The sequence below is a fragment of the Sphaeramia orbicularis genome, chromosome 17 (assembly GCF_902148855.1).
Source record: "Sphaeramia orbicularis chromosome 17, fSphaOr1.1, whole genome shotgun sequence".
Lineage (NCBI taxonomy): Eukaryota > Metazoa > Chordata > Actinopteri > Kurtiformes > Apogonidae > Sphaeramia > Sphaeramia orbicularis.
Genome location: NC_043973.1, coordinates 37,897,125 through 37,923,748, shown reverse-complemented (window position 1 = coordinate 37,923,748; position 26,624 = coordinate 37,897,125). Strand labels below are relative to the sequence as shown.

General features: G+C 36.1%; 1 protein-coding gene across 1 annotated transcript; it reads right to left on the bottom strand.

Annotated features, from left to right (window-relative positions):
• Positions 1-9,451: 9,451 nt before the first annotated feature.
• LOC115436543 (leucine-rich repeat-containing protein 52-like) lies at positions 9,452-20,005 on the bottom strand. The gene is made up of 2 exons (XM_030159409.1): positions 18,978-20,005; positions 9,452-10,265 (listed from the first exon to the last, which is right to left on the bottom strand). The coding sequence occupies exons 1-2, from the start codon at positions 19,624-19,626 to the stop codon at positions 9,937-9,939; spliced, it is 978 nt and encodes a 325-aa protein (XP_030015269.1). The 5' UTR covers positions 19,627-20,005; the 3' UTR covers positions 9,452-9,936.
• Positions 20,006-26,624: the final 6,619 nt, after the last annotated feature.

Here is a 26,624-nt window from a genome sequence, read left to right as displayed (position 1 = left end):
GTCATGTTTTTCCTTAAAATAGAATAGATTAGATTAGAGCTGCAACCGATTAATCGATTAGGTGCTTGAAGCGAATGCAAAAACTCACAATTCGATTAATCGACTCGAATTAATTGAAGGGAAATATTCTATTGCAGTTTTCCTGAACTGAAGCTCCTTTGTGCATCACAATAAGCGTCCGTGTGAAACACAACAGTGGAACCAATGTTTAACTTCAGAGAAATGACAGAAATAAAGCTTTGATTCAGGAAAATTGTGGTTGAATGATTTTTTTGGATCACTTTGAGTCGATTAAGCGGTTGCAGCTCTAGTTTAGATACACACTGAATGGATCAATGGGGAAGTTCAACCCTTTCATGCACACTGGTCACTACAGTGGACAGCTATTCTACAGCTGTGCTCTTGTATATTCATGGATTTTGTTGTTCTTTTCGTTGTTGTTGTTGTTTACACATATCTTTGTTAAAGTTTTAAGACACTACATATCTTTTCTGGCATGAATTGGTAACATTATGTAGATCTCTCCTGAGCATAAACCCCCAGAAACACAAGCCCTCCCCATAGTTTTCACACAATTTATCAGTAAATACATATTTCTGTGCGTCAAAAATTAAACATGTGGTGTCCAGCTGAGTGGACATTTTTGCAACTTCATGAAAAATAGGTTCATAAGAATTTATTTTTTTTCATTGTTTTTTTTTAATGTATTTTAATTTTTTTTAAAATTATTATTGTTTTTTTTTTTTAATTATTATTATTTATTTTTCAGAAGAAAATTTTTAATCACATTTTTTTTTTTCATGTCTAAAGAGGAATAAAAACACTCAGGAAAAAAATTTTGATTAAGGTTCTTATAATTCGTGCATGAAAGGGTTAATGTGGTATGACAACCTTTTATTTCTTATGTAGAACAGCTGACAATGCACCTTGACTCTGGTTAGCGTGTGCTGTGTACAAAGTGTTTGGGTAATTACACAGTGGAGCCTTTTAATTTTTTTTTCATTTTAATTAATAAATTTTTTGTGGCATCTTTTACCTCTGTTATATGTCCTAGTGTTTGTCATACTTTTTGTGTGTTTGAAAAACCGAATATGAATAAAAATACATTAATAAAAATAATAATAATAATAATAATAATAATAATAATAATAATAATAATAATAAAAATTAGATTTTGAGCCACAACAGCCTCTTCCAGCACACAATAGATTAGCGAGATTATGTCCTTTTTAAAAGTAGAGAAAATTACGTATTCAAAACAGGGAAACTTAAACAAATTCTACAATAAATGGCAACCGTTTATGAAGTTCTCTACCTTTTTGCATGAGTATTTGTTCTTTGTGTGCCCTTTAGTATTAATTCCGTATCTTTTTTACCCGTTTGCTGTGTGTTCGTCCCTTGGCTGTTTATTGTAAAGCGTCTTTGAGTACTTAGAAAAATACTATATAAAACCAATGTATTATTATTTTATTTTTATTATTTTATTTTTTTGAGACAATGTAATTCCCTTCCCCCTTTTTTAAAAAAAATTATTTAAATGTATTTTTTTTTCTCATGTTTATGTCACCAGTTTAATTATTTTAGAATAAACACATAAACATGTACCACACACTGAAATTTGTCTTCCGCTTTTAACCTATCAGTAGGTCATGCATCACACTCACTGCATGCTAAGAGCAGTGGGCTCACCGTGTCAGGCGCCTGGGGAGCAAATGGCGGGGGGGGGGATTAAGTGCATTGCTGAAGGGCACATCTGCCAACAACTCTCCACCAGTCCAGGGAATCGAACCAACGACCCTTCGGTCACAAGCCGACTCTCCAGCCATCTAGCCTCCAGCCTCTTATTCTTTTCATTGTATTGTTTGTCAGGTTTCATTGTTTTTTGTTCTTAAAAATATGCAGATCTAAGCCTGATGGTGTATACAAACATGGTTAATGTTGACATCAGTGTGCCCTGGTATTTGTATGTACATTTGTTTATCTTGTATACACTTGAATAAAAATATGAAACAAAAAAAAAATAAAAATCAAATTGTGAGGCTGTTAGCATGCAGGAAGATTCTATTCTGGTCAATTTCAGCACATAGAGAGTAGAGTGATGCTTCTAAGCTCTTACACATATTAGTAACTTGAGGCAGAAATGCTTCTTTTGTATTGCCATGTCTGACTGTATGCATATGTGTGACTAACCATGGCATGTGGGGGTGTAACAGAGTATTAAAATTCACCTCGTTCACTTCAAAATATTCCAACTACCATACAAAATCAGGTGTCTTGAGCAAAAAAGGGTAATACTAATAAGGTTTTCAGGGGCTGGTGTCGTGTTAGAGTGTGTAGAATATACACAAGGATGACAAACTAAAGAGAGAATACAACAAAGTGTTTCAGAAATCAGCCTGCTATCATCCTCTGAGGTTACCAGTAAAACGAGAAATGGACGTTTACTTTGCACCACCTGTTTGTGCTGAAATGTGTTTGATATTTGAGTGTTTTGTGATTTCATAGTGAATAGAGCTCCACTGGATCACTGACGACCCCTCTAAGCATGATTATAGACCAGAGGTGTCGAGTAACTAAGTATAAATACTTCATGACCTTACTTTAGTAGAAATTTAAGTTATCTATACTTTACTGGAGGGCTTTTTACTCCTACTCTTTACATTTTCACGCAATTATCTGTGCTTTCTACTCCTTACATTTTAAAAATAGCCTCGTGACTCCTGTTTCATTTTGACATGTCATTGTTCAAATAAAAAAAAAAAAAATAGGACCAATGGCCCTGTAGCTTACCGGCCAAATTAAAAGCTTTGGGAAATGTATCCAGATGCCATTCATTATCACCCAGTTCTGTGTATTTATTACATTACAGAAATAGCCCATGTTTTGGTCATATTCCAATCAGATCTGTAAAAAATTCAAATTCCAACTTGATATCATTGATACTGATTTATTGGATCAATCCACTTCCTATCTGTTATAATGGGGAAATGTTTCAAAGTTGCACCAAATCCAGAATCAGATCCAGATTGAAATAATTTCAATACCTTGTGTTGACATCATCATACAGAAGCTGTATACCAAGTTTGAAGTCAATCAGAACTGGAGTTTGGGAGAAAAAGACGATTGAAATCTTTTCCCCATAAGAGCCCATGTTAAATTTTCCGTCAGTTCCCAGATCCAGAAGAAGATCCTGATCAGCATGTGGACATTATGTTTTGGTCATCTCCCCATCAGGGCTGGACTGTAGAAATTTACACTGGATATCATTTATATTTACTGAGTTATTGCATCGATGCACTTCCTGTCTCTTATAATGGGGAAATTTTTCAAAGTGGCACCAAATCCAGAATCAGATCCAGATCCAAATAATTTCACTAACTTTTATTGACATCATCATAAAGAAGCTGTATACCAAGTTTGAAGTCAATCGGAATTGTAGTTTTGGAGAAGAAGATGATTGCAAGTTTTGTAACGGACGACGACAGATGACAACAACTACGCAGGATGCCACAGCCGGTAAGCTAAAAACTATCCAGATAAAATGTGCCATCCAGATAGTGTGAATTTGATTGTGGATGGATGAAGAGTATAAGCATATATCATTCCAAGACCCTATTGGCACCTGACTTTTTGCACCATTCCAATACTTATATTTAATGCTCAGTAGTGCACATATATGGCTCTTTAGTACATTTGCATTGGACTAAAATGTGTTCATTTTCAATGGGCAAATATGAGACTGAAACAGGTAGACTAGTGCATCCCGCATTTTTCAACAATAACATTTTAACATAACATTTTAATCATTATGGCCTTTAGAAACATGTTTTTTGGGGAGGTGGGCTAGTGCACGATAGGCCCCTGTGGCAACACCTAAGCTTTAGTCCTGATGGCATTTTTTCCTCTGCATTTACTTTTATACTTTAAGTAGTTTTGAAACCAGTACTTTTACACTTTTACTTCAGTAAAAAGCTTGAGCTGATACTTGAACTTCTACAAAAGTCTTTTTAAAACCTAGTATCTAACCTTCTACCTGAGTAATGCATGTGAATACTTTTGACACCTCTGACACCTACAATGTTCATTAACCCATAAAGACCCAAACAGCCACTGGTGACCAAAACCAACGCCTGATGTAAAAAGTTTAATACCTGTTGATCCACTAATCCTATCAGTTCATGTAAATAAATGGTGTAAAATGCAGTTTGTCGTCTTTTCATGGTCATCAGATATGACCCATTTGGACATTCAGTGGCTTCGTAGTGAACGTGGAAACACCATCATCTTCTACAACATTGATTCACCAGTAAAACTGGCAGAGTTTGATCACTGACAGTGGATGGAGACACTTGATTAATATTCAGTTAATGATAGATTTGCTGATTAAGTCACTATTTCTTCAGTTTTCTCTGTTTTGATTTAATAACCTTTGAATTTACTCTGAGCTTTTATGAACAGCTACATGATCAGTAAATTAAATATAGGAAAATAAAATGGTTTACACTGAAAAAAGTCAAACTAAAGAGGATAATATTACAATAAATTGTGATAAATCATTTAAGAATGGTTAAATAGAGAGAAAAAATAATTTGGGAGCTGCCATAAAAGTACCACTGGGTTTTTATGGGTTAAGTCATAAACATGTTACTTGTGCCAATATATACATGCTATGTATCATTAGGAGTCTCCAAATTTTTGCTATTTTGGTATTTTTATGGAAATCATGAGCACTGATGAACAGTTCAACATAAAGTGAAGATATGTGTGAAGGATTATTCATGTTCCTTTACACTAGAGGAGGTTGATTATGATTTAAGGACATCTGGATAAAGGAAATTTCTTTGTGTACAGGTCTGCAGCATCATCGTGTTTAAGTTGCATTATAGTTTAGTTTTACATTAGTTGATATACAGTCGTGGGAAAAAATTATTAGACCACCCTTGTTTTCTTCAATTTCTTGTTCATTTTGACGCCTGGTACAACTAAAGGTACATTTGTTTAGACAAATATAATGATAACAACAAAAATAGCTCATAAGAGTTTAATTTCAGAGCTGATATTTATCCATTTTCCATGGTTTTCTTGATAATAACCAAAATCACTTCAGTTCTTACATCAGTACCTATGGCATTGTATTGACAAAAACAGTGCTTTTAGACATTCCATGTTTTCTTTTCTGTCTGTTTCAGTCACATGATACACACAGGAGTTAGTACTTAATTGCATAACCATTGTTTTTGCTGACTTTTGATGGTCTAATAATTTTTTCCACGACTGTATATATATGTGTCTGCTCAATAACACAAAAAGACCCAAATTTCTGATTTAAATATTCTCTATCTTAGAATCTTTTAAAAGGCAGTTGTACACCAAAATGATGATTTAAATCTGTTCCTTCAGCTACTCATTTTGTAGACAAAATTTAAATAAATTTCTCATTCTATTTGGGTGACACCACTTGACATTTTCATGGACAGAAAGTTTTAAACCCAGGGAAAAAAGTAGCATTGTCACTGCCATTGTATACTATGTGAAGTCAGCTACTCAAAAAAGCTACTATTTTTATTGCAACTCAGGACCCTGGGGGGATTAAAGTATGGCAGGAGAAACTTTCCAATCGAGTAGAGAAAGTAATCAATACAGAAGGATGTACAGGTCTAGCCCAGGCAGACACTGCAATAAAAAATATCTATAGGTAAGGAAAAGGCAATTTGGAAAAAAATGGTGTTTTGAAATAAAATGAGAACAGATTCTGCACTCTTTGGCATTGATTCTACAGGCCACTAAAGTGTACTGGAGGGATGAACACCTTTCTTCAAAAGATATTCCCTCATTTTATATTTTGACGGTGGTGTGTAACCATTCATGCCCATAGATGGACGTGTTGTCACGGTACATGCTTGACATTGCTCCCATCAGGTTTTTCCTTTAATTTGTCACCTGTCTGTATTTATTAAGAAAGGGAGACATGTGGGTATTCCTTCCATGTGTGTCACTTTGCTGGCATAAATTAGGGCAACCAGCTATCCTATTTCCAGGCTGCTCTCTCACCCTTGCCTGTGGCATCACATGGCCTTATCGGTTTGCTTTGCAGAATGTGTTACACCCTCACATGTAGTATATATATATATGCTCTATGTAGATATGACAGTTTAGTATGCAGACCCCATCCAACATGCCTATGCATTCTGTACATACTGAAGGTCCCATGCAGATTTTAATCCCAAAGTCATGGTATCGACTCAAGTCTAAATATTCAAACATCTCAGTTTGTAATTTGTGCTTCAGTAGTTACCATACAGGTACAGTACATGTCGAATCACATGTATGGCATCCAGTTACATAGGTCAAGCCAACAAGTATGTTCAGGTCAGTACATGCATAGTTAAGCGTACCGCATTCTGTCTCCTTATATGAAGATGGAGAGCAAGCCATCAACATACACACCAGATGAATTCCAGAGTGTTGCATGAGGCCTTTGCTAGTGCAGACGTGTTGGCTTCTCATGAAAAGCCCTGGTGGAAACGATACTATCATTGTTCACTTAATTACATTTAGGTGTCATTGTACCAGTATTAATGACACCAGAACCCACGATCTAAAATGAATGAAGCGTGGTAAGCATGCATGTTATTACTACACCTGTTTTTTCCGTGTTCTGACTCATCTGTTGATAGGTGAAGGAGAAAAAAAGGTTTTGCACACTGCCCCTCAGCCATCCAAAAGCAGCATGTTTATTCTCAACTATTCTCAAATATTTATTCTCAATGTTTCGTAAAACGCTTATTCTGTGTTTTTAATTCATTTGGGACCAATGCAACTGCTCCATCTTGAACAAATATAATGTGTTGCTTAAACATTTCTCAATATATGCATAACACATTAGTATATTTAGAAGTGGTACTTAATAATTTAGAGCGGCAAAACATCTGGGAGACATCACCGCTGTTGCATTTGCATACATCGAACATCAAACGCAGCCCATATAGGGATTATATAAGATAAAATATGCACGTCTAAAAACAGGGTCAAAAACATGATGTACTTTCATATCAGTTTTGTTCCTAAATCACGTACATAATCAAGAATATATTGGTGAGAATACTGTAAAAGGATTAGAGAATAAACAAAAACATGGCAGGTTGTTGTGCAAGGCATCCCTTGTATCAATTTTATCAAACCTAGAAAATAAGCAGATGTTTAAATGATATTTACTGATGTGAGCTGAAACAATTCCGTTCCCACTTTTTTCCACTTTGTTGAAGAAAATCTTTGCAAATCCACTCAAGTCAAAGAGCAAATAAAAGTTTAATTGTTATTTAAAAATTAGGAGCATAGATTTGTCAGAAACGAGTCTCAAATGATTACATTTAGGGTCTAAACATTTCTTTCTTCATATAACTGAATTTGTCTATAGCCCTCAAAGCTTGTACAGACCTCATAAGGCGTTTGGGTGCATTAACAGTGCATGCAGAAACAGACAGGACACTGGAATTAAACCAGTTACCCCACACACAGAGGATGAAGTAGAAATCAATTATCACATTCTCCTGTTTACTAGCTGTCCAAGAGGGCCTGTCGCCAAAACACACCACAGCAGTTGTTTGTATACCTCCTCAGCGTACAGTAGACACAGTATCTTCATTGCAGTTTGCTTAGTGGCTGCTCGACAAGGATGAGCAAACTATCAGTACAAAAAGACACAAGACAGTGCACAGATTAACACAGCTGCAAAAGCACAGCCACACGTACAGCTACATCGTACACTGAAATGTGTGCATTTCTGCACATTTGTACACAGACACAAATGCACTGCATGTTTACTTTGCAAAGCAGCTGACTCAAAGTTTTCCTAATGCCATCATGGAGGTCCACTGGAGTAAAATGTGTGTGCAAACACTGCCATGTGAGTAAAATCTAAAGATTAACTGTAGGATTCAGTAAATAGCCAAAAAGATTCAGGACACTTTTTAGTAAATCAACGTCCTACAACTAATGATCCTGGTTCAGGCATTGATGATCTTCCTCCTTTGTTTGTCTCAGCCGATGGTAAAGGCGGAATGTCAATCATCCAAAGTGAGCAACTAATTAGAATATCCTGATAAACTCAGCTTAAAGTCCCCGTTCACTCAAACACAAGAATGTTCGGTTACTGTGGTATCTCAGTTTCAGCTCGCATAAAGTCAGTGTGACAGTTTAACCCATAAAGACCCAGTATTGCTTTTATGGCAGCTCCAAAATGTTTTCTTTCTCTTCACTTAACCTCTTCTTAAGTGATTTATCACCATTTATTGTAATATTATCCTCTGTATTTTGCATTTTTTCAGTGACAAATCATGTATTTTCTTATATTTAATTCACTGATCATATAAATGTTCGTAAATGAAAGTTGAGGATTATTATATCAGAAACAGAGAAAACTGAAAGAAAAGTGACTTTTTGAGCAAATTTATCAATAACTGAACATAAAAAAAGTGTGTCCATCCACTGTCATTTATCCAACTCCATGGGTCTTACTGGTGAATCAGTGTTGTAGAAGATGGTGTTTCCACGGTAACTACAGGGCCTCTGAACGTCCACATGGGTCATATCTGATGACCGAGAAAAGATGACAAACTGCATTTACATGTATTGATAGGATTAGTGGATTAACAGGTATAAACATTTTATATCAGTAGACGGTTTTGTTTGATGTTGGATGTGTGGGTCTTTTTGGGTTAAAAGTTTGTTCACAGTCATGTGGTGAAAGGATGAAAATAATTTGTTCTGCCCAAAAACTGAATTTAAGGAGCAGGTTTGTAACATCTACTGCCCAGAATTTAAACCTAACCATTTAACAGTATTTGTATATTTATAGATTCCAGTTTTGCAAGGAAGCTTACTGAGATGATGACAATTTAACCCTTTCATGCATAGTGGTCACTACAGTGGACAGTTACTCTACAGCTTTAATCTTGTATATTCATGGGTTTCGTTGTTTTAGTTCCATATCAACCAACACAGTGGACACTTATGCATCATCTCATAAACCGCAGTTCATACCGTTTTTGTAACTTTGCTGTTCTTGGTTGGTTCTTGAGTGGAAATCAATTGTTAATATTTATTTTTTGCATATTATCTCCATGAAGTGAGTAATAACTAGTATTAGAATATGTTAAAATGTGAGAAAACATCAGATTAGCTGCATTAAACATGGTTTCATTTCACTGTTTTCATATCACTTTATGATATTGGGTTTTAAATACGTGTTTCTTTGCTTCAAGAATAAAATTCATGGTGTAACTGAATGGACATTTTTGTAACTCCATGAAAAACAGGTTGATTTAAAAAAAAAAAAAAAAAAAAAATCAATCACATTGTTTTTTTTTCATGTCTAAAGAGGAATAAAAACACTCAGGAAAAAAAAAATCTTGATTAAGGCTCTCATAATTCATGCATGAAAGGGTTAACAGATTTTAAATGAGGTAATTTAGTGCACTAATATTATTATTCACTGCAAGTGCTTTGATTATGCGTCACATCATGACTGAGGGACTTTAAGCTAAAACTGTCTTAACCAGTGTGTTATGTTTAGAGCATAACCGGCAAGCTGCTTCCAAGGTAACCAGCTTCAAAGACAAACATTGCCTTTCTGCAGTGATTATCTTTCTTCCAAAACCAATGCAGAAGTGAACAACACATCATGGCATACATCTGTTTACATGTAACCCACAGGCTGAGGACCTCCACGATAGCAGCCAGTGGGTTTTACATCACCTGAAAGCCCACTGTAAATGAGTAGAATGACATTCCTCATTTCTGTTGAATCTTTGCTTTGATCTCTCATAGCTGAGACTGTTTAAGAGCTGACTGACATTTCAATAGTTGCACAGGCAGTCCTGGAAGCTGACAGGAGGCACTGTAGGATTCCATAACGGGCAAGGTGGGGTTAAGCTTTTAAGCAGTCTGTGAAGTCTTCAAATTCCCATTGCCATGGTCACTCCTGCCCCTGGAAGTACGACCCGTCTCAATTTCTTCCCCTTCCTCGTCCAGATCGAGCTGCTCGTCCTTTTTCTTGATGTAGCGCTCATAGAGTACCATGATGACACCCATCACCCAGGCCGACACCGTCCCAGCAGCGAAGATGACAAAGCCGATGAGGACAAAGAATAGATAGTCCCAGGAGCCCAGAGTCTGGTGGCATATCGTCCGTAGCTGGACACCGACCTCACCCAGACGTCTGCCCTGCATGTCAGCGGGTGATCCACACACCGTCTGGCCCTCATCTGTCACAGAAACACAGTCTGAGATGAGTCACACAAAGCAACAAGACACTGAATTGTTTCTCATCTCTCATACATCAAAACAAAAGACATGCATCAAACTGTTATGTCATCTAGTTGTAGACTCAGCGTGCAGCGTTTGTTATTGTCATCAGTTCAGGGCAATGACTTTTCTTTGACTCAAGTAAAAATGAATCCAGTGTTTTTCAGCCTTGGGGTCGGGATCTTATCTCCTGTGGTTTACAATCCTTTGTGGGCATGTGTATTTAAAAGTATGCCTAAGGTAAAACCGAAGTCCTGTGTTCATAAATCTGTCAGTTTAGTTTGTTGAACAAGATGTGACCTAATACCATCCCAAGAACTGTACCACTAACCAGTGAAACAAAGAACTACTACTGACTAATACGTGATTAAACTTAAGACTTCAACTATCTAAATTAAAATAATGTTTCAATATGATGTACTCCATAACTGTTGAAAACTTTTGATGTGGAATATTTGGTACCAACCATTAGAACAGTGTTTTTCAACCTTGGGGTTGGGACCCCACGTGTGGTCACCTGGAATTCAAATGGGGTCGCCTGAAATTTCTAGTTATTGATAAAAAGAAAAAAAAAAAACCCAACTTACTAATAAAAAAATACGTGGTGAGTTGCTCAGTAGGATACATATATGGTTCTTTAATACACTTGCATTGGACTAAAATGCATTCATTTTCAATGGGCATACTGTAAATGCAGCTGAAATAGGCAGACTAGTGTATCCCAAATGTTTCAAAATTAATATTTTAATATAACATTATAGTCATTGTGGCCTTTAGAAACATGTTTTTTGGGGAGGTGGGGTAGTGCACGATAGGCCCCTGTGGCACCATTTAAACTTTTGACCTAATGGCATTTTATTTCCCCTTACATTTGCTTTTATACTTTAAGTCAGTGTTTTTCAGCCTTAGGGTCGAGACACCACGTGGGGTCATCTGGAATTCAAATGGGGTCACCTGAAATTTCAAGTAATTGATAAAAATAAATTTAAAAAAACTTACTAATAAAAAATATATGGTGAGTTGACAGAGACAATCCCAATTCATCAAAGACATGACAAACTGTGAAGCTGAAACTGCAGCACTGTGGTTCTGTTTATCTGTCAAATGTTCATTGTGGTCAGTTTCAGATGCTGCAGCTCTTTCATAATTCATAGTTTGAGTTCTTGTTTGTTCAGTATTAATTGTCAGCCTTGTAAATCCAAGCTGGACTGACTGTACATATCCTGACCAAGGAAGATAAAATTCTCACTTTGTGCAGTAATCTACACCTGGATTTACTACCTTCGTCCATAATAATATACATTATATAGACTAAATGTCGTCTAAAATTAACATTTATGTGCAACATAGTATAGCAAACTATTACATGATCAAGAACAAATTAATTTTAGCAAAAAATATGTCTTACGTTGCCAGAAACTTGTGATGTTAAAATGGGGTCACAAGCCAAAAAAAAGTTGGGAATCACTGCATTAACCCATAAAGACCCAAACACCAACCACTGACCAAAACTATCTACCGATCCAAATATGTTGATCCACTAATTCTATCAATACAAGTAAATAATTGGTGTGAAATACAGTTTGTCATCTTTTCATGGTCATCAGATATGACCCATTTGGACGTTCAGAGGCTCTGTAGTTACCGTGGAAACCCCGTCATCTTGTACAACATTGATTCACCAGTAAAACCCATGGAGTTGGATCAATGAAAGTGGATGGAGACACTGGGTTTATGTTCAGTTAATGAGAGATTTTACTGAAAAAGCCACATTTTCCTCAGTTTTCTCTGTGTTTGATATAATAACCTTCAGCTTTAACCCATAAAGACCCAGAGCTACTTTTGTGTCAGTTCCCAAATGGATTTTTTCTCTCTATTTAACCTTTCTTGAGTGATTTATCAACATTTATTACAATATTATCCTATGTATTTTGCATTTCTCAGTGTCAATCAGGTATTTTTCCCTATAACGCACTTTTTCTCAATAGCTTTTAATCAGTGAGTGACATGTCTGGTTTTTTTTTTTTTGGTTTTTTTTTAGACTGTTTTTGACAGATTTTAATTTGTCTTTGTTTTTATGATGGTTGTATTTTGTTGTTCTCTGCCCGCTTTACACCCTGTGTTATCACTAGTTTTATTTACTTATTTAATCCCTTGTTTTATGTTTGGTGTACGGCACTTCGGCCAGCTGTAAAGTTCTTAAAGTGCTTTATAAATGAAGCTGGTATGGTATGGTATGATATGGTATGGTATGGTATGGTATGGTATGGTATGGTATGGTATGGTATGGTACATTGAATTTAGTGTAGTGTAGTGTATCATGTAGATGTTCATGAAAACCAAAAATGAATTCAAAGGTTATTATTTTATAACTTTTTCAGCAAGGATATCAATGACTGAACATAAAAACAAGCATCTACAACTTCTGTCACTTTGTCAAACTCCATGGGTTTTACTGGTGAATCAATGTTGTAGAAGATGACAGTGTTTCCACGGTAACTACAGAGCCTCTGGATGTCCAAATGGGTCATATCTGATGACCATGAAAAGATGACAAAGTACCTTTTACACCAATTATTTACATGAATTGAAAGAATTGGTGGATCAAGAGGTATTAAATATTTTAGATCAGTAAGTGATTTTTGTCACTCGTGGCTGTTTGGGTCTTTAGGGGGTAAAAACATTCCCGTTTAGACAGGCTTTTTATGGCCCACCATGATGCTTTGCTTTATTCACTCAGTCTTTTATTCCTGATGCAGTATTATATTTCCTTTCATTTCTTTTATTTTTATTTTTTATTGGACTTCTTCTCTTTGTGGCACTTTGAGCTGCTGAATGAAAAGCGCTTTATAAATGCCATTTATTATTATTATTATTATTATTATTATTATTATTATTATTATTATTATTATTATTATTATTATTATTTCTGGGTTAATCTGAGCTATTATGAAAATCTATATGATCAGTATATTAAATATTGAAAAATACCTGATTTTTTCTGGAAAAATGCAAAATACAGAGAATAATATTACAATAAATGGTGATAAATCTCTTAGGAAATGTTAAATTTAGAGAAAAATAATAATAATTTGGGAACTGCCACAAAAGTAACACAGGGTCTTTATTAGTTAAACAAGAAAAAAAATGCCCTATTTTGTTCAAGCTACAATATATTTTCACTTGTATGTATGTAACTGCTGATAACCTGTGGAAACCTGTAAAATTTACCTACACACAGACTATGATTTAATAGATCCTGCAATGTTAGGATAAGGCATTAAAAAGCCTATTAAATAATTCAAGCATATTATAAGTACATAAGTTGTAAATGACGCTTCACTGCACGCTCAAGATACTTATTCAGGTTCACACATGCAAAAAACTAGGATGCAGAAACCTGCAGAATGACAACGTTACCTTCTTTATCAGAAAACTACCTGAATTTAGGAGCTTCCAATGTGCTGTAGTCATGAGTTGGTGTAGCATTAAATTACAAAAAAAAATCGTAGATGAATTATTCAAACTCCATTTTCCCCCACAGGATTAAAGAATGACTTGGGCTTTTGTGTCTGCCTGAAACCACTGATAATAAGGTTGCTCATCATCAGGCACTGGGTATGACTATGGTTAAGACCTCGCAAAAATCCACAAATCCGAATAAAAATGTAGAGTTTTTCCTCTTTCACAAAACTATGGTAAATGGATAAAATTTTCAAAGGCCTATCATTCAGAATTAAACATGATGGATGTTGAGCTATGCAGCAGCTGACAAGAGAGGCATTTTCCACAAATAATCCTGAAGTCTGAGTCTTTGTTGCCATAGACAGGGACTGGGTGCAACACAACAGGGTTGGCATCTCCATACGGCCACTGTTTTTAATTGGCTTCTGTTTTTCAAAGCTTTTGTGCTTGTGGGAATTCCCATAGGGAGACATCAAAAGACTAAGAAATTTCTGCACAGGGAGCGGTTTTCTGTAACCCTGTTTTCACCACCAACAGTCTGAAAATACACTTACTTTGTGTGCATATTGCTATGACAAATGTGATTTGTGCATGAATACAGACTTATAGAAGAGATGAATATTAACAAATAGAATGTGGAAAGGCTTTTGCTCCATATAAATACATTCATGCAATAAATGTAGAGGTATTGCACCAAGTTTTTCTAATCCTACAGCTCTTTATTAAAACCAGTGAATAATTTGTCATCGGTTTATTAATGCCTCCTTCCTCCATCACCATTTAGGTTTTCCATTTTTAAGTTCACACCACCAGGGAATGGTATCATTCTGAAACTTCAAAGTCTGATTGAAATGTACCTAATATTATATTCACTTGGTGCATAAATCTGAGTCTTTATCCTCAGCAAAGCTTTCTGTGCTTCCCAGATTTGAGAACGAGCATGTAGCTGAAGAACACGAGGACAGTTTGCTTCTCTAAGCTCTGAGTACCACAGAGAATTCAAAGCCTACTCTGATCCTCTCAAAGGCTGCTGCTGTGCACTGTTCACATAATATACTGTCAAACTCAGGTTACAACTAATACACATCCATGCATGCAGCTCCACACACATACACACAAGTGCTTTTACTCATTCTGTGCACCCACAGACATGTCCCCTCATGAGACTTAACTTTCCCATCATCGATCTCTATCTGCCCTTACACTGTCTGCTGATGTGTGCATGCACGTGTGCATGAGTGCATGCGCCTAACAGCTAAGAAGGAAACCCTTCTGGCTTCACCCCCCCCCCCCCCCCTCCCCCCTTAAAGGGACTGGTATCAAAGAGAAGGGCTTTCCCTCTCTCCTTCCCCCATCCACACTCTGCTATTTCCAGACTCTCTCCTTATATAACAGCTGAGTGAGTGCTAATCTAGCCAGGAAGGCGAGACAGAGAGGAGAATCTGTTGGTTCCTTCCTGAAGCTTTATTCCTCTCCTCCTCTTGCGCTCCCTTTTCTGCTCGCTATTGATGCATCTCCTAAACTGGGGAGACAAGCGAGGCATGTTGCATGAACCAGGTGAGACCCAGACGAGAGATAACAAGGCTTTGGAGACAGAGCTTGCAGCTGAAATGCAAGCATCTCCGAAATGTTATCCTTCTGTTCCCTCCCCTTGAGCAATAAAAGTGTACTTTATCTGTTAGTGTGACTAAACGTCTAAATCAGTCAGTGTTTATTTGCCCGTGTGCGCCTGTGTGCACTGCAGCTAGAGATTAAAAGAGAATAAGGTATTGTCTGTGCTGTTATCTGTTAAAAAAGAGGTGGACAAACTGTGTGTAACAGAGGAGGAGAATGTGTGTATGCGTTCATCTATGTATCCGCCTTCTCTTTTGCTGGCAGCTGTCACTGGAAGAGGCTCCACTCCAAATTAAGCTAGACAAAAGGGAATGAGCGACAGGAAAATAGGACAGCTCTTGCAGGACTCGATTTGGACTCTTCCTAAGCTGCATAGGGAATATAGTGAACTGTAGTGTATGTGCATGTGTGTGTGGGAGAGAAAAGCAGGGGATGCCGTTTTAGTAAGCGTGGCGGGTGTATTATATCCATGGTGTTAGAATTATGACTGGCCTCTTGCTCAGTAAAACATACTATAAATAGTAGCTGCCCTTTTGCATAGTGACACATCCATACCAAAGCCTCAGCAGAATAACTAAAAGTAAGAAAGATTGTGGAATATCAGACACATCTATCAGATTGACAGTAATAAAAATACCCAGGGAATCAATATTTGATGCTGCACCTGTGATCCATTTGTCACACCTGCAGCCGGGGCTCACACATATTAAATAAAATGGAGATTGATTTGTCATCAAGTGGCAAAATAGACTGTTGTTTTCTTCCCAAACTGCAAAAAATACCCACATTAATGGTCACAGTTTCTGGCAGAGAACTCAAATGGCTCCTTGCCTCCTATCTCCTTTCTGCCTCTTTGTTATTTGATAGTCTGACTACTGTCACGTACCACTGCTGTCACCTGCGCCTCATCCTCCTGAAACATGAGAAAGGGTGAACTTTTGCAGACTTCAGTAAACTTGAAACAGCTGATACTTTATGGTGATGCATTGTAGGTATTAGGGAATGGATGTTATACAATTGTGAATTTGTATATCTAGAACACAGGTGTCAAACATGCGGCCCCGGGGGCCAAAACCGGCCAGCCAAAGGATCCAATTTGGTCGTGGGATAAATTTGTGAAATGCAAAAATTACACTGAAGATATGAACAATCAAGGATGTTAAAATCATTCTAGGTCAATTCAATCTGAAGTGGGTAAGACCAGTAAAATACTATCATAATAACCTATAAATAATGGGAAAAAAGCTATTTTTTCCTCTTTGTTTCAGTGTAAACAAAGTAAAATTACACAAAAATGTTGACATTTAAAGAGTAGCCTTTTACAAAAAATGTGAATAACCTGAACAAATAAGAACAGCCTGAAATGTCTCAAGAGAAGTATGTGGAATTTTACCAATATTCTGCCTGTTACTAAATGTTGTGTGTATTTGTAGATCCAGTGTGATCTGTAAGTTGTGATGCACATGTGTAAATGATAAACTATGGTACAATATTGTTAAAATTGCACTTATTTTTCTTAAGAATTTTCAGGTTGTTCGTATTTGTTCATGTTATGTTCAAGCACAGTTTGTAGATGGAAACATTTTCATTACGGAATTTTACTTTTTTCACTCAAAAACATAAAGAAAATTTTGGAGCTGACATTATTTATAAGTTCATATCCTATTTTTTCACAGGTCTGGCCCACTATATATCATAATAATACTGAACTAAAATGAGTTTGACACCCCTGATCCAGAAGGAATCACTAAGAGTATGATGTCATCACAATATCTTCCCCATAATAATAATAGTGCAATGCAACATTTCTGCTGAATCTGATAGAGATCTATAATAATTTCACCAATAGTTTCGCCAACAATGACTCTTTTTGTTGCATTTAACCGATAAATAATGAAGTCTTCATTTTAAAATAATAACTGTAGTGTCTTAAAATGTCTGCTTTCATCTTTGCTTGATCTCAAATTATTCCTCTAACAAGGAAAAAAAAAAGCAGCTATCATGTATTTATTCACTGCACTGTGTTGTCACTTTCCCAGAATTTGACAACTCAGATGAAACGATGCATAAAAAACTGCCTAGTCTTAGTTTAGTGCCTCTTCAGTTCACACGCTGACTCCAACTTCCATGTCCAGTGTGATATGATTAAAAAAAAAAAAAAAAGAGAGAGAGATTTGGTACCAATGTTTCAACAATGAATTAGAAGAGGATGCATTATGATACAATCATGTAAGAATGTAAGTGTGTTCAGGTGCAGATGTGCCAGGGAGCAGTGAGGGCAGAGCATTTGGTGCAGGAGAGGGGTCTAACAGAGACATTAATTGCCAGTTTGTTATGAAACATGTTTTTTTTTTTTTTTTTATCCAAGTTATTTTTTCAGCTTCAGTGTCAGTTTTGCTGTTCTGTTTTAGCCACTGTCTAAAACACCTCTTTCCTCTTAGCTTGAGCTCGGCTTCTTCCTACTCCATTTCAGACATAAAATGTTGTTAAAGAGCCACAATGAAGTATAGCTGTACATTATGTGACTTTTTTTTTTTTTTCTTTGTTTGAGTGGCTTGTTGCCTTCAGTATTCTGGAGTGTTCTTTTTTAGACTTAGGTTTTCTCTTCCCTTTTTATTCACCTTTATATTTTACTCCTCCTTAAGTTCAAAATGAAGTTTATCACAATCATTGTCATGTTGCAAAGCATAATAGTACTGATAATAATTTGTTTTGAGCTTACCAGCCAACCTTAAATAACCTGTGTAAAACAAAAGCCCAGTGTTAAATGTGTTTACTCACACCACAGATGTTATATTTATTGACTAGTTAATTATAGATGAACTTAATTAATATATTTAAGAACAGTGGCTGCAATTTCAACTGTTTAACAGTTTACTTCACTCCCCGCCTCATTTAACACAGACTAATATATCCTATTGGGCACAAGATGTGTAATTACATACTGTGAGAGTAACCGACAGCAAAAGGTCATCAGTTTATATAACCAAGCACTGATTATTAACTGGATAGAACCTATTCTTAAACAAGTGAATTTGGCCTTTGGATGTTTTTTAATACTAAGGAACAGTAATATTATAAGACTATGAGACTCACCTTTTCAGAATAACCTACCCACCAGAAGTTTTACTTTCTATTTTACATCTTCATTTCTATATATTGTAATTATTACCTCCACCAAGGAGGTTATGTTTTTGCCAGGGTTTGTTTGTTTGTTTGTTTGTCTGTCCGTTAGTGTGCAACATAACTCAAAAAGTTATGGACAGATTTGGATGAAATTTTCAGGGTTTGTTGGAAATGGGATAAGGAAGAAATGATTAAATTTTGGTGGTGATCGGGGGTGGGGGGGCCCACGGGGGGCGCCACTGATCAGCCTTGGCGGAGGTCTGCGCTCTCCGAGTGCTTCTAGTTCTTTTATCTATTTGTTTATTTCTTTGTATTTTTATGCATGGTCTGTTTTATCTTGTCTCACTGTGTCCTTGGGTGTCTTGAAAGGCGCTTAGAAATAAAATGTATTATGATGATGATGATGATGATGATGATGATGACATTGTGATTAATGGGCCTCTAAAAGACAGGTTAACTGATAAAACCTTGGAATTTGAAGCCCTCCAGGTGGACCCACAGACAGAGGTCTTCATTGTCGCACTCGCAGCTCCACGGGTTCCCACTGAGCCCCACGGAGCGCAGGGATGGCAGCCCGATGAGGGAGGTGATGTTGAGGACTGTCAGGTTGTTCCGGCTCACATCCAACACTTGTAGGGCCACGTTTTCCACAAAAGCGTCCGGGTGGATGTCCGAGAGCCCCGGGTTGTCCGTCATCCTTAACATCACCAGGCTGGCCAAAGGGCCGAAAGTCCTGTCCTCTATGCGGGTCAGTGTGTTGAAAGAGAGGTCCAAGTAGGCCAGTTTCCTTAGGTTCCCAAAGGTGGACTCTGAAATCTCCGTCAGAGAGTTGTTGCTGCAGTCCAGGTAGACCAAATCGGAGAGGTAGTTGAGCGCAAGCGGCGGCAGCTCCACGATGCGGTTGTTGGAGATGATGAGCTGCCGCGTTGCCAGCGGTAAATTGACCGGGAACGAGGTCAGGTGCTGCCCGGCGCATTGAACCACCAGCTGGTCATCACACACGCACCGGTCCGGGCAGCCGGTGGACAGTAACGGGGATGTGATCACCCCCGTACTGAGGAGCAGGAGAACTATGAGCCGCAAGGGTTGCGCGCTTGGCTGCGGGGCAAGACGCATGACACCGCCGAGGGCTTCATCAACCCCGTTTGGAGAGAGTCAGTCGCAGTCACATTCTTCATTGATACATCCTCGCCAAGTTGTTTATTGTCCCAGGAATTATTCCCACAGAGGTCAAAACAGACGTTCGCCCGCGGTGGCAGCAGCCTCTTCTTCTTGCGCGTAATGTCACTCCATCCCGTCTCTTGGTTCTGCTCTCAATCCAACGCGCATCCACTACCTTGAACTTAACAACCAGATGCTTTTGCGCTGTTTCGAATGTCATTGATTTATCAGGTTTCCTCCATTTGATCACAGTTCTTCACGCACACACACACGGGCGCACACATTGCGCGCGTCTCCACATGATTCCACTAGACTACATGTTTGCCATCCTCTCCCTCTCCGAAACTGAATCCAAATGAAGGGGGTGGGGGTAGGGGGGGGGGGGGGCGCACTGAACTGAGCGGTGGATGGGGGTGGGGGTGCGCTGTGGAGTCATCTCACGCTTTGAAGTGAACGAGAGAGGGAATGATGGTGGCTCTGAGCAGTGGGAGATACAACACAAAGTCCAGAAAGTTGTGGGGATTAATAAATACAAGCGTACTACAGAATTACACTGATGTCCCCATATGGGTTACATGTGTCAGGTGTGTGTGTGTGTGTGTGTGTGTGTGTGTGTGTGTGTAGGTGTGTGTGTGTGTGTGTGTGTGTATGTGTGTAAGCTTTAGTCCACAGGTGTCAAACATGAGGCCCGGGGGCCAAAACCGGCCCGCCAAACGTTCCAATCTGCACTGTAAACCCGAATAAGTTATAATAATAATAATAATAATAATAATAATAATAATAATAATAATAATAAACTTTATTTGTATAGCACCTTTCATACAGAAATTGTAGCCCAAAGTGCTTCACATTGATTGAAAAAATACAATATTAAAATACATTAAGATTTGATTATACATTAAGAAATAAAATGAAATTTGAGAGAAACACAATAAAATAAAAATAAATATAAAAACAGCGCACATTAAAACATTTGATTATGCATAGAATTTTTGAAGTGCAAGAAATAAGATGAAATTTGAGAGAAATACAATAAAATAAAAATAAAAATAAAAGCAGCGCACATTAAAATATTTGATTATGCATAGAATTTTTGAAGTGCAAGAAATAAGATGAAATTTGAAATACAATAAAATAAAAAATAAAAACAGAAATACAATAAAATAAAATAAAAATAAAAACCGCACATTCCTGGTTCCTGAATTGTGACCCCATTTTTATCTCCTTTCAAAGGCTAATGAGAATAAAAATGTTTTTAATTTGGTTTTAAATATATTCAGTGAACTGGCTTAGAGTAAGTAGAGTTTACTCCAAAAATTTGAGGCAAGTGATTGCACTTAAATGATTTGAGTAATGATCGACTAATTAATTGGTTTAAGTAGGTTCAACTTTAATGCCAAAAGTATTGAACTTAAACTATTTAGTAGAAAACACTAAAAGACAAGTTATTTGTACTTTAAATCTGTTGTAAAATCAACCCCACTATCCAACCATTCAACTCAGCATTTTAGGTTACACTGACTAATTTTCTCAATTGCAGCCAGATTAATTTATCATTGAATAAACAACTTTTTTTTTAAGATAATCAAACTAAATATCCTATTTCTTAACATAATGCATATGAAATTATTCAACTTTATTTAACCCATAAGGACCCAGTGTGACTTTTGTGTCACTTCCCAAATGAATTTTTCTCTCCATTTAATCATTTCTAAGAGATTTGTCACCATATATTAGAATATTAGCCTCAGAAGTTTGCATTTTTTCCCAGTGAAAATCATCTATTTTCCTATGTTTAATTCACTGATCATGTAGACGTTCATAACAGCTCAAATTAAAGTCAAAGGTTATTATATCAAAACAGGAAAAACTGAAGAAAATGTGACTTTTTTTTGTAAAATATATCAATAACTCAACTGAACATAAACCAAGTGTCTACATCCACTGTCACTGATCCAACTCCATAGGTTTTACTGGTGAATCAATGTTATAGAAGATGGTGTTTCCACAGTAAGTAAGGAGCTTCTGAACATCCAAATGGGTCATATCTGATAACCATGAAAAGATGACAAACTGCATTTTACAACCATTATTTACGTGTATTGATAGGATTAGTGGATCAACAGTTATTTTAAATTTTTATATGAGTAAATGGTTTTAATTGTCAGTGGATTTTGGGTCTTTATGGGTTAATAATAATAATAATACATTTTATTTATAAACGCCTTTCAAGACACCCAAGGACACTGTACAACAAGATATAACATATAATCCATAAAATACAAAGAAATAAACAGATTAAAACAATTGATTATTATATATAGGTATGAAGTTACAGAATGGAGAGCAGCCCTTATGGGGGGTAGGCCCTGTCGCATAGGTGAGTTTTGAGTATATGGTAGCTTGGTTGGCAGGTAGCTCAACATTATTTTCCAGTGTAGAAAATGCTTTTAATTTGATTAGCCAGTAAGACTTCCGTAGTGCGTCAGTATCAGTTGATGAACAGGAAAGCCATTGTTCTCCCTCTGGCTGTGACTCATGGTGCAGCTCTACAAAAATACATAAACAAACACAAAAAGGCCAATAAACACTGCCATACACACATTAAATCCAAATGAACACTAACACCACAACCCCACTGAACCCCTGCACATAAAAATAACACATTTTCAACAACATGCCCAATACCCACAATGCAATGCGAAGATAAAAAGGTGTGGTCATGACTAAAACTTAGTGATTTACTTCCTTTCAACATAAACTTTTTCGTACTTTCAACTGTGTCTACAAATTAGTAGAATATACTTAACATTTTATAGTAACATCATAAAACTTAAATCATTTAAGTGCATTGGAATTAAAGCATTTTAGTAAATACAAATTCTGGGCTTACAGTGTGGCCCGCAGGATGAATTTACAAAGTGCAAAATGCAAAAATTACCCTGACGATAGTAACAGTCAAGGGCATCAAACTCTAAAATAACAGCATAAGAAATAATGACTCCAAATTTTCTTCTTGGCTTAATATGAGACAAATAATATAACATTATGCCTCTAAATAATGTCAACACCAATTTTTTCTCTTTGATTTATTGCAAAGAATATTAATTTGTGATATCCTTTAAAAATAAAATGTCAATAACCTGAACAACTAGAAGCACTCGGAGAGCGCAGACCTCCGCCAAGGCTGATCAGTGGCCCCCCCACCCCCGATCACCACCAAAATTTAATCATTTCTTCCTTATCCCATTTCCAACAAACCCTGAAAATTTCATCAAAATCTGTCCGTAACTTTTTGAGTTATGTCGCACACTAACGGACAGACAAACAAACAGACAGACAGACAAACAAACCCTGGCAAAAACATAACCTCCTTGGCGGAGGTAAATATGAACAATGTGAAATGTCTAAAGAAAAATAAGTGCAATTTTAACAATATTCTGCCTGTTTTGTGCTTTGGTGGATGTGATCCATAATGCACAAATAAATCATAAGTTGAGGCATAATGTTGATCAAATGGTACTTATTTTTATTCAGAAATTTCAGTATTTTCCAGTTATTCACATCTTTTTTTGTTTTGGATAGTAATAGTTTCATCATTTAATGTTATTTTTTGCACTAAAAAATTTGGAGTTGTCATTATTTATAGGCTATTATGCTATTATTTTACTGGTCCGGCCCACTGGAGATCAAATTGGGCTGAATATGGCCCCCCCCCAAAAAATGAGTTTGACACCCCTGCTTTAGCCTATATAACAGGGCTGTCAAACTCATTTTAGTTGAGGGACCAGATTCAGCTAAATTTGATCTGCAGTGGGCCAAACCAGTAAAATAATAACATAATAATATATAAATAATGTCAACTCCAAATTTTTCTCTGTTTTAGAGCGAAAAAAGTTAATTTACATTATGAAAAGGTTTACATCTACAAGCTATCCTTTCAAAAGATGTGAATAACATGAACAAACTGAAAAAATAAGTGTAATTTTAACAATATTCTGCCTCAGTTTATCATTTACACATGTACATTATAACTTACAGATCACAGTGGATCTACAAATACACAAAACATTTAATAACAGGCAGAATATTGTTAAAATTGTACTTACTTCTCTTAAGATATTTCAGGTTGTTCATATTTGTTCAGGTTATTCACTTCTTTTTTTTTTTTTTGTGCAAATTCTACTTTGTTTTAGTGTAAAAACATGAAAATATTGACTTTTACAAAGAGAAACATTTGGAGTTGTCATTATTTATATGTTATTATGATAGTATTTTACTAGTCTGATCCACTTTAGATCATATTGGTCTGAATGTGGAACTTGAACTTAAAGGATTGTCAATATCTTAGTGTAATTTTTGCATTTCACAAATTCATCCCAAAGGCTGGACTGGACCCTTTGGCGGGCCGGATTTGGCCCCCGGGCCGCATGTTTGACACCTGTGCTATATAAGATGCACAGTTTATCATCCTGTCATACAGTAAGCCCCAGGTGTGTGCACTGAGGTAGAACAGGAAGCAGTGCACCTGACACCTGAGAAACCATATTACATGTGCTTTAATTATATCACATCACGTGGTTTCTAAGCTTTGGAAACCAGAGATTATAAGCAATGACAACAATGTGTTTTAGAGAGGGGGGATTCCCGCCTTTCTGTGCACTGAAGCTTTCACAATTATGACTGGCAAATAAGCCAAAGGCAACCAACCTCCCTTAAAATGTATTTCTTCCTATTAGACAGCCAGCATTCTGGGATGAGATGAGATGGGACAGGGTGGTCTCCTGCAGCAGTTGTTTTTCCTCCTCTTTCCAGTCTCAGTATGAGTCCTGAGTCTATTCTTGGTTCTCTGTGTAGGTGTTGAAGTGCTGAATCAGACTCAGCATGATGGAGGAGGAGGAGGACAGATGTGCCGCTGACAGTCCGTGAAAGAAACTACCCTGAGCTGACAGTTGGCAACCCACTCCACAATGACCACACTCACACTTTACAGCATTAACAAATAAAGTTTAGGCTTGTCCTGTTTCCCCTGCAATCCAAAAAATTTAGAAAATACAAATCAATATGAAAATAAATAGACCAGTGAGTCTATAAGCATAACATAATGCTTCTCACACTTAGCATTTGTGGACTTATCTAATCCACACAGCTGTTGTCTCCATGATTTTCAGTGATTCTATGAGGACATCTAGTGACCAACTTTTGGTAATGAGTAGCTACTGTTACCATGGAACTGCCTCAAACTCTACGGAAAACATCTTATTTAACCAGTGCTACTTTTGTGACTGTACCCAAATGAATTTTTCTGTAGATTTAACCTTTCTTAAGTGTTTTATCACCATTTATTATGATATTATCCTCTGTATTTTGCCTTCTTTTCAGTGAAAATCAGGTTGTTGTTTTTTTTAAACAACTTTATTAACAACATTTGAGCATACATTACAAAATTTTAAACAAACATCAAGATGTGAAAAAAGCATTTGAACATATACATTTAAGAAAATAATGCATAGATTTAAAAATACAAAGCATAAAAAATACAAATAATAATAATTTAAAAAAAAAAGTAAGTAAATAAATAATAAATCTGACAAATATAAATAAATAAATACAACAGAGAGTTCACTCAGTATTAAAAAATTGTTTATAAATAGCCAATGTGTTAGTGCTTTTTTTATTATTATAAATGAATTCTAAAGATTTAATATAATTTTCAAATTCTAAGAGGAAGATTTTAAAATTTGGGTGTGTTTTAGTACATTTGTTTTTATGTATATGAAATTTTCCAAATAATATGAACAAATTTACAATAAATTCTAGATTGTTAGTATCATGTTTAAAATAAGTAATTACATTTTGGGATGTTATATTTATTTTATTGTTACTTTTAGATATGATATAATTTTCAATTTTGGACCAAAAATTAGAAGAATGTTCACATAAAAAGAATAAGTGTAAAGTAGATTCAGATTCAGATTGACAAAAGTTAGCGTTGGAGGGATATATGTTATGTAAATTTTTGAGATGTAAAATTCTAATTTTGTTTGTAACACAGTATTTATATGGTTATGACTATACTTTTGACCACTCAGTTTTAGAAAAAGTTGAATTCCATACTGCTTTACCTCTGGGGGAGATTTTCTTCTTTTCATTCAATGCATTAAGTATATGTCTGTGAAAATCAGGTATTTTCCTATATTTAATTCACTGATGATATAGGTATTCATAAAAGCTCAGACTAAGTTCAAAGGTTATTCAATCAGAAACAGAGAAAACTGAAGAAAAAGTGACTTTTTCAGCAAATATATCATTAACAGAGCATAAAAACAAGCGTTTCCATCCACTGTCATTGATCCAACTCCATGGGTTTTACTGGTGAATCAAATGTTGTAGAAGATGATGGTGTTTCCATAGTAACTACGGAGCCTCTGAATGTCCAAATGGATCATATCTGATGATTATTAACCCATAAAGACCCAGTGCTACTTTTGTGACTGTTCCCAAATTAATATGTCCATAGATTTAACCTTTCTTAAGTGATTTATCACCATTTATTATAATATTATCCTCTGTATTTTGCATTTCTTCAATAAAAATCAGGTATTTTCCTATATTTAAATCACTGATCATGTAGATGTTCATTAAAACTCAGAGTAATTTCAAAGGTTATTAAATTAGAAACAGAGAAAACTAAGAAAAAGTGACTTTTTTAGTAAAGATATCATTAAAAGAACATAAAACAAGTGTATCCATCCACTGTCATTAATCAAACTCTATGGGTTTTACCAGTGAATCAGTGTTGTAGAAGACAGTGTTTCCGTGTTCACTACGGAGCCTCTGAACGTCTAAATGGGTCATATCTAATGATTATTAACCCATATTCACCTTTTGTGGCTGTTCCCAAATTATATTTTCTGTAGATTTAACCTGTCTTAAGTGTTTTATCACCATTT

What these genes read in the sequence shown, in the direction of transcription:
- LOC115436543 (XM_030159409.1), bottom strand. Translation starts at nt 19,626, where the DNA reads ATGCGTCTTGCCCCGCAGCCAAGCGCGCAACCCTTGCGGCTCATAGTT. An exon ending in GGAGGGCTTCAAATTCCAAG is followed by an intron (nt 10,266 to 18,977) that starts GTTTTATCAGTT and finishes TTTCTGTGACAG; the next exon opens with ATGAGGGCCAGACGGTGTGT.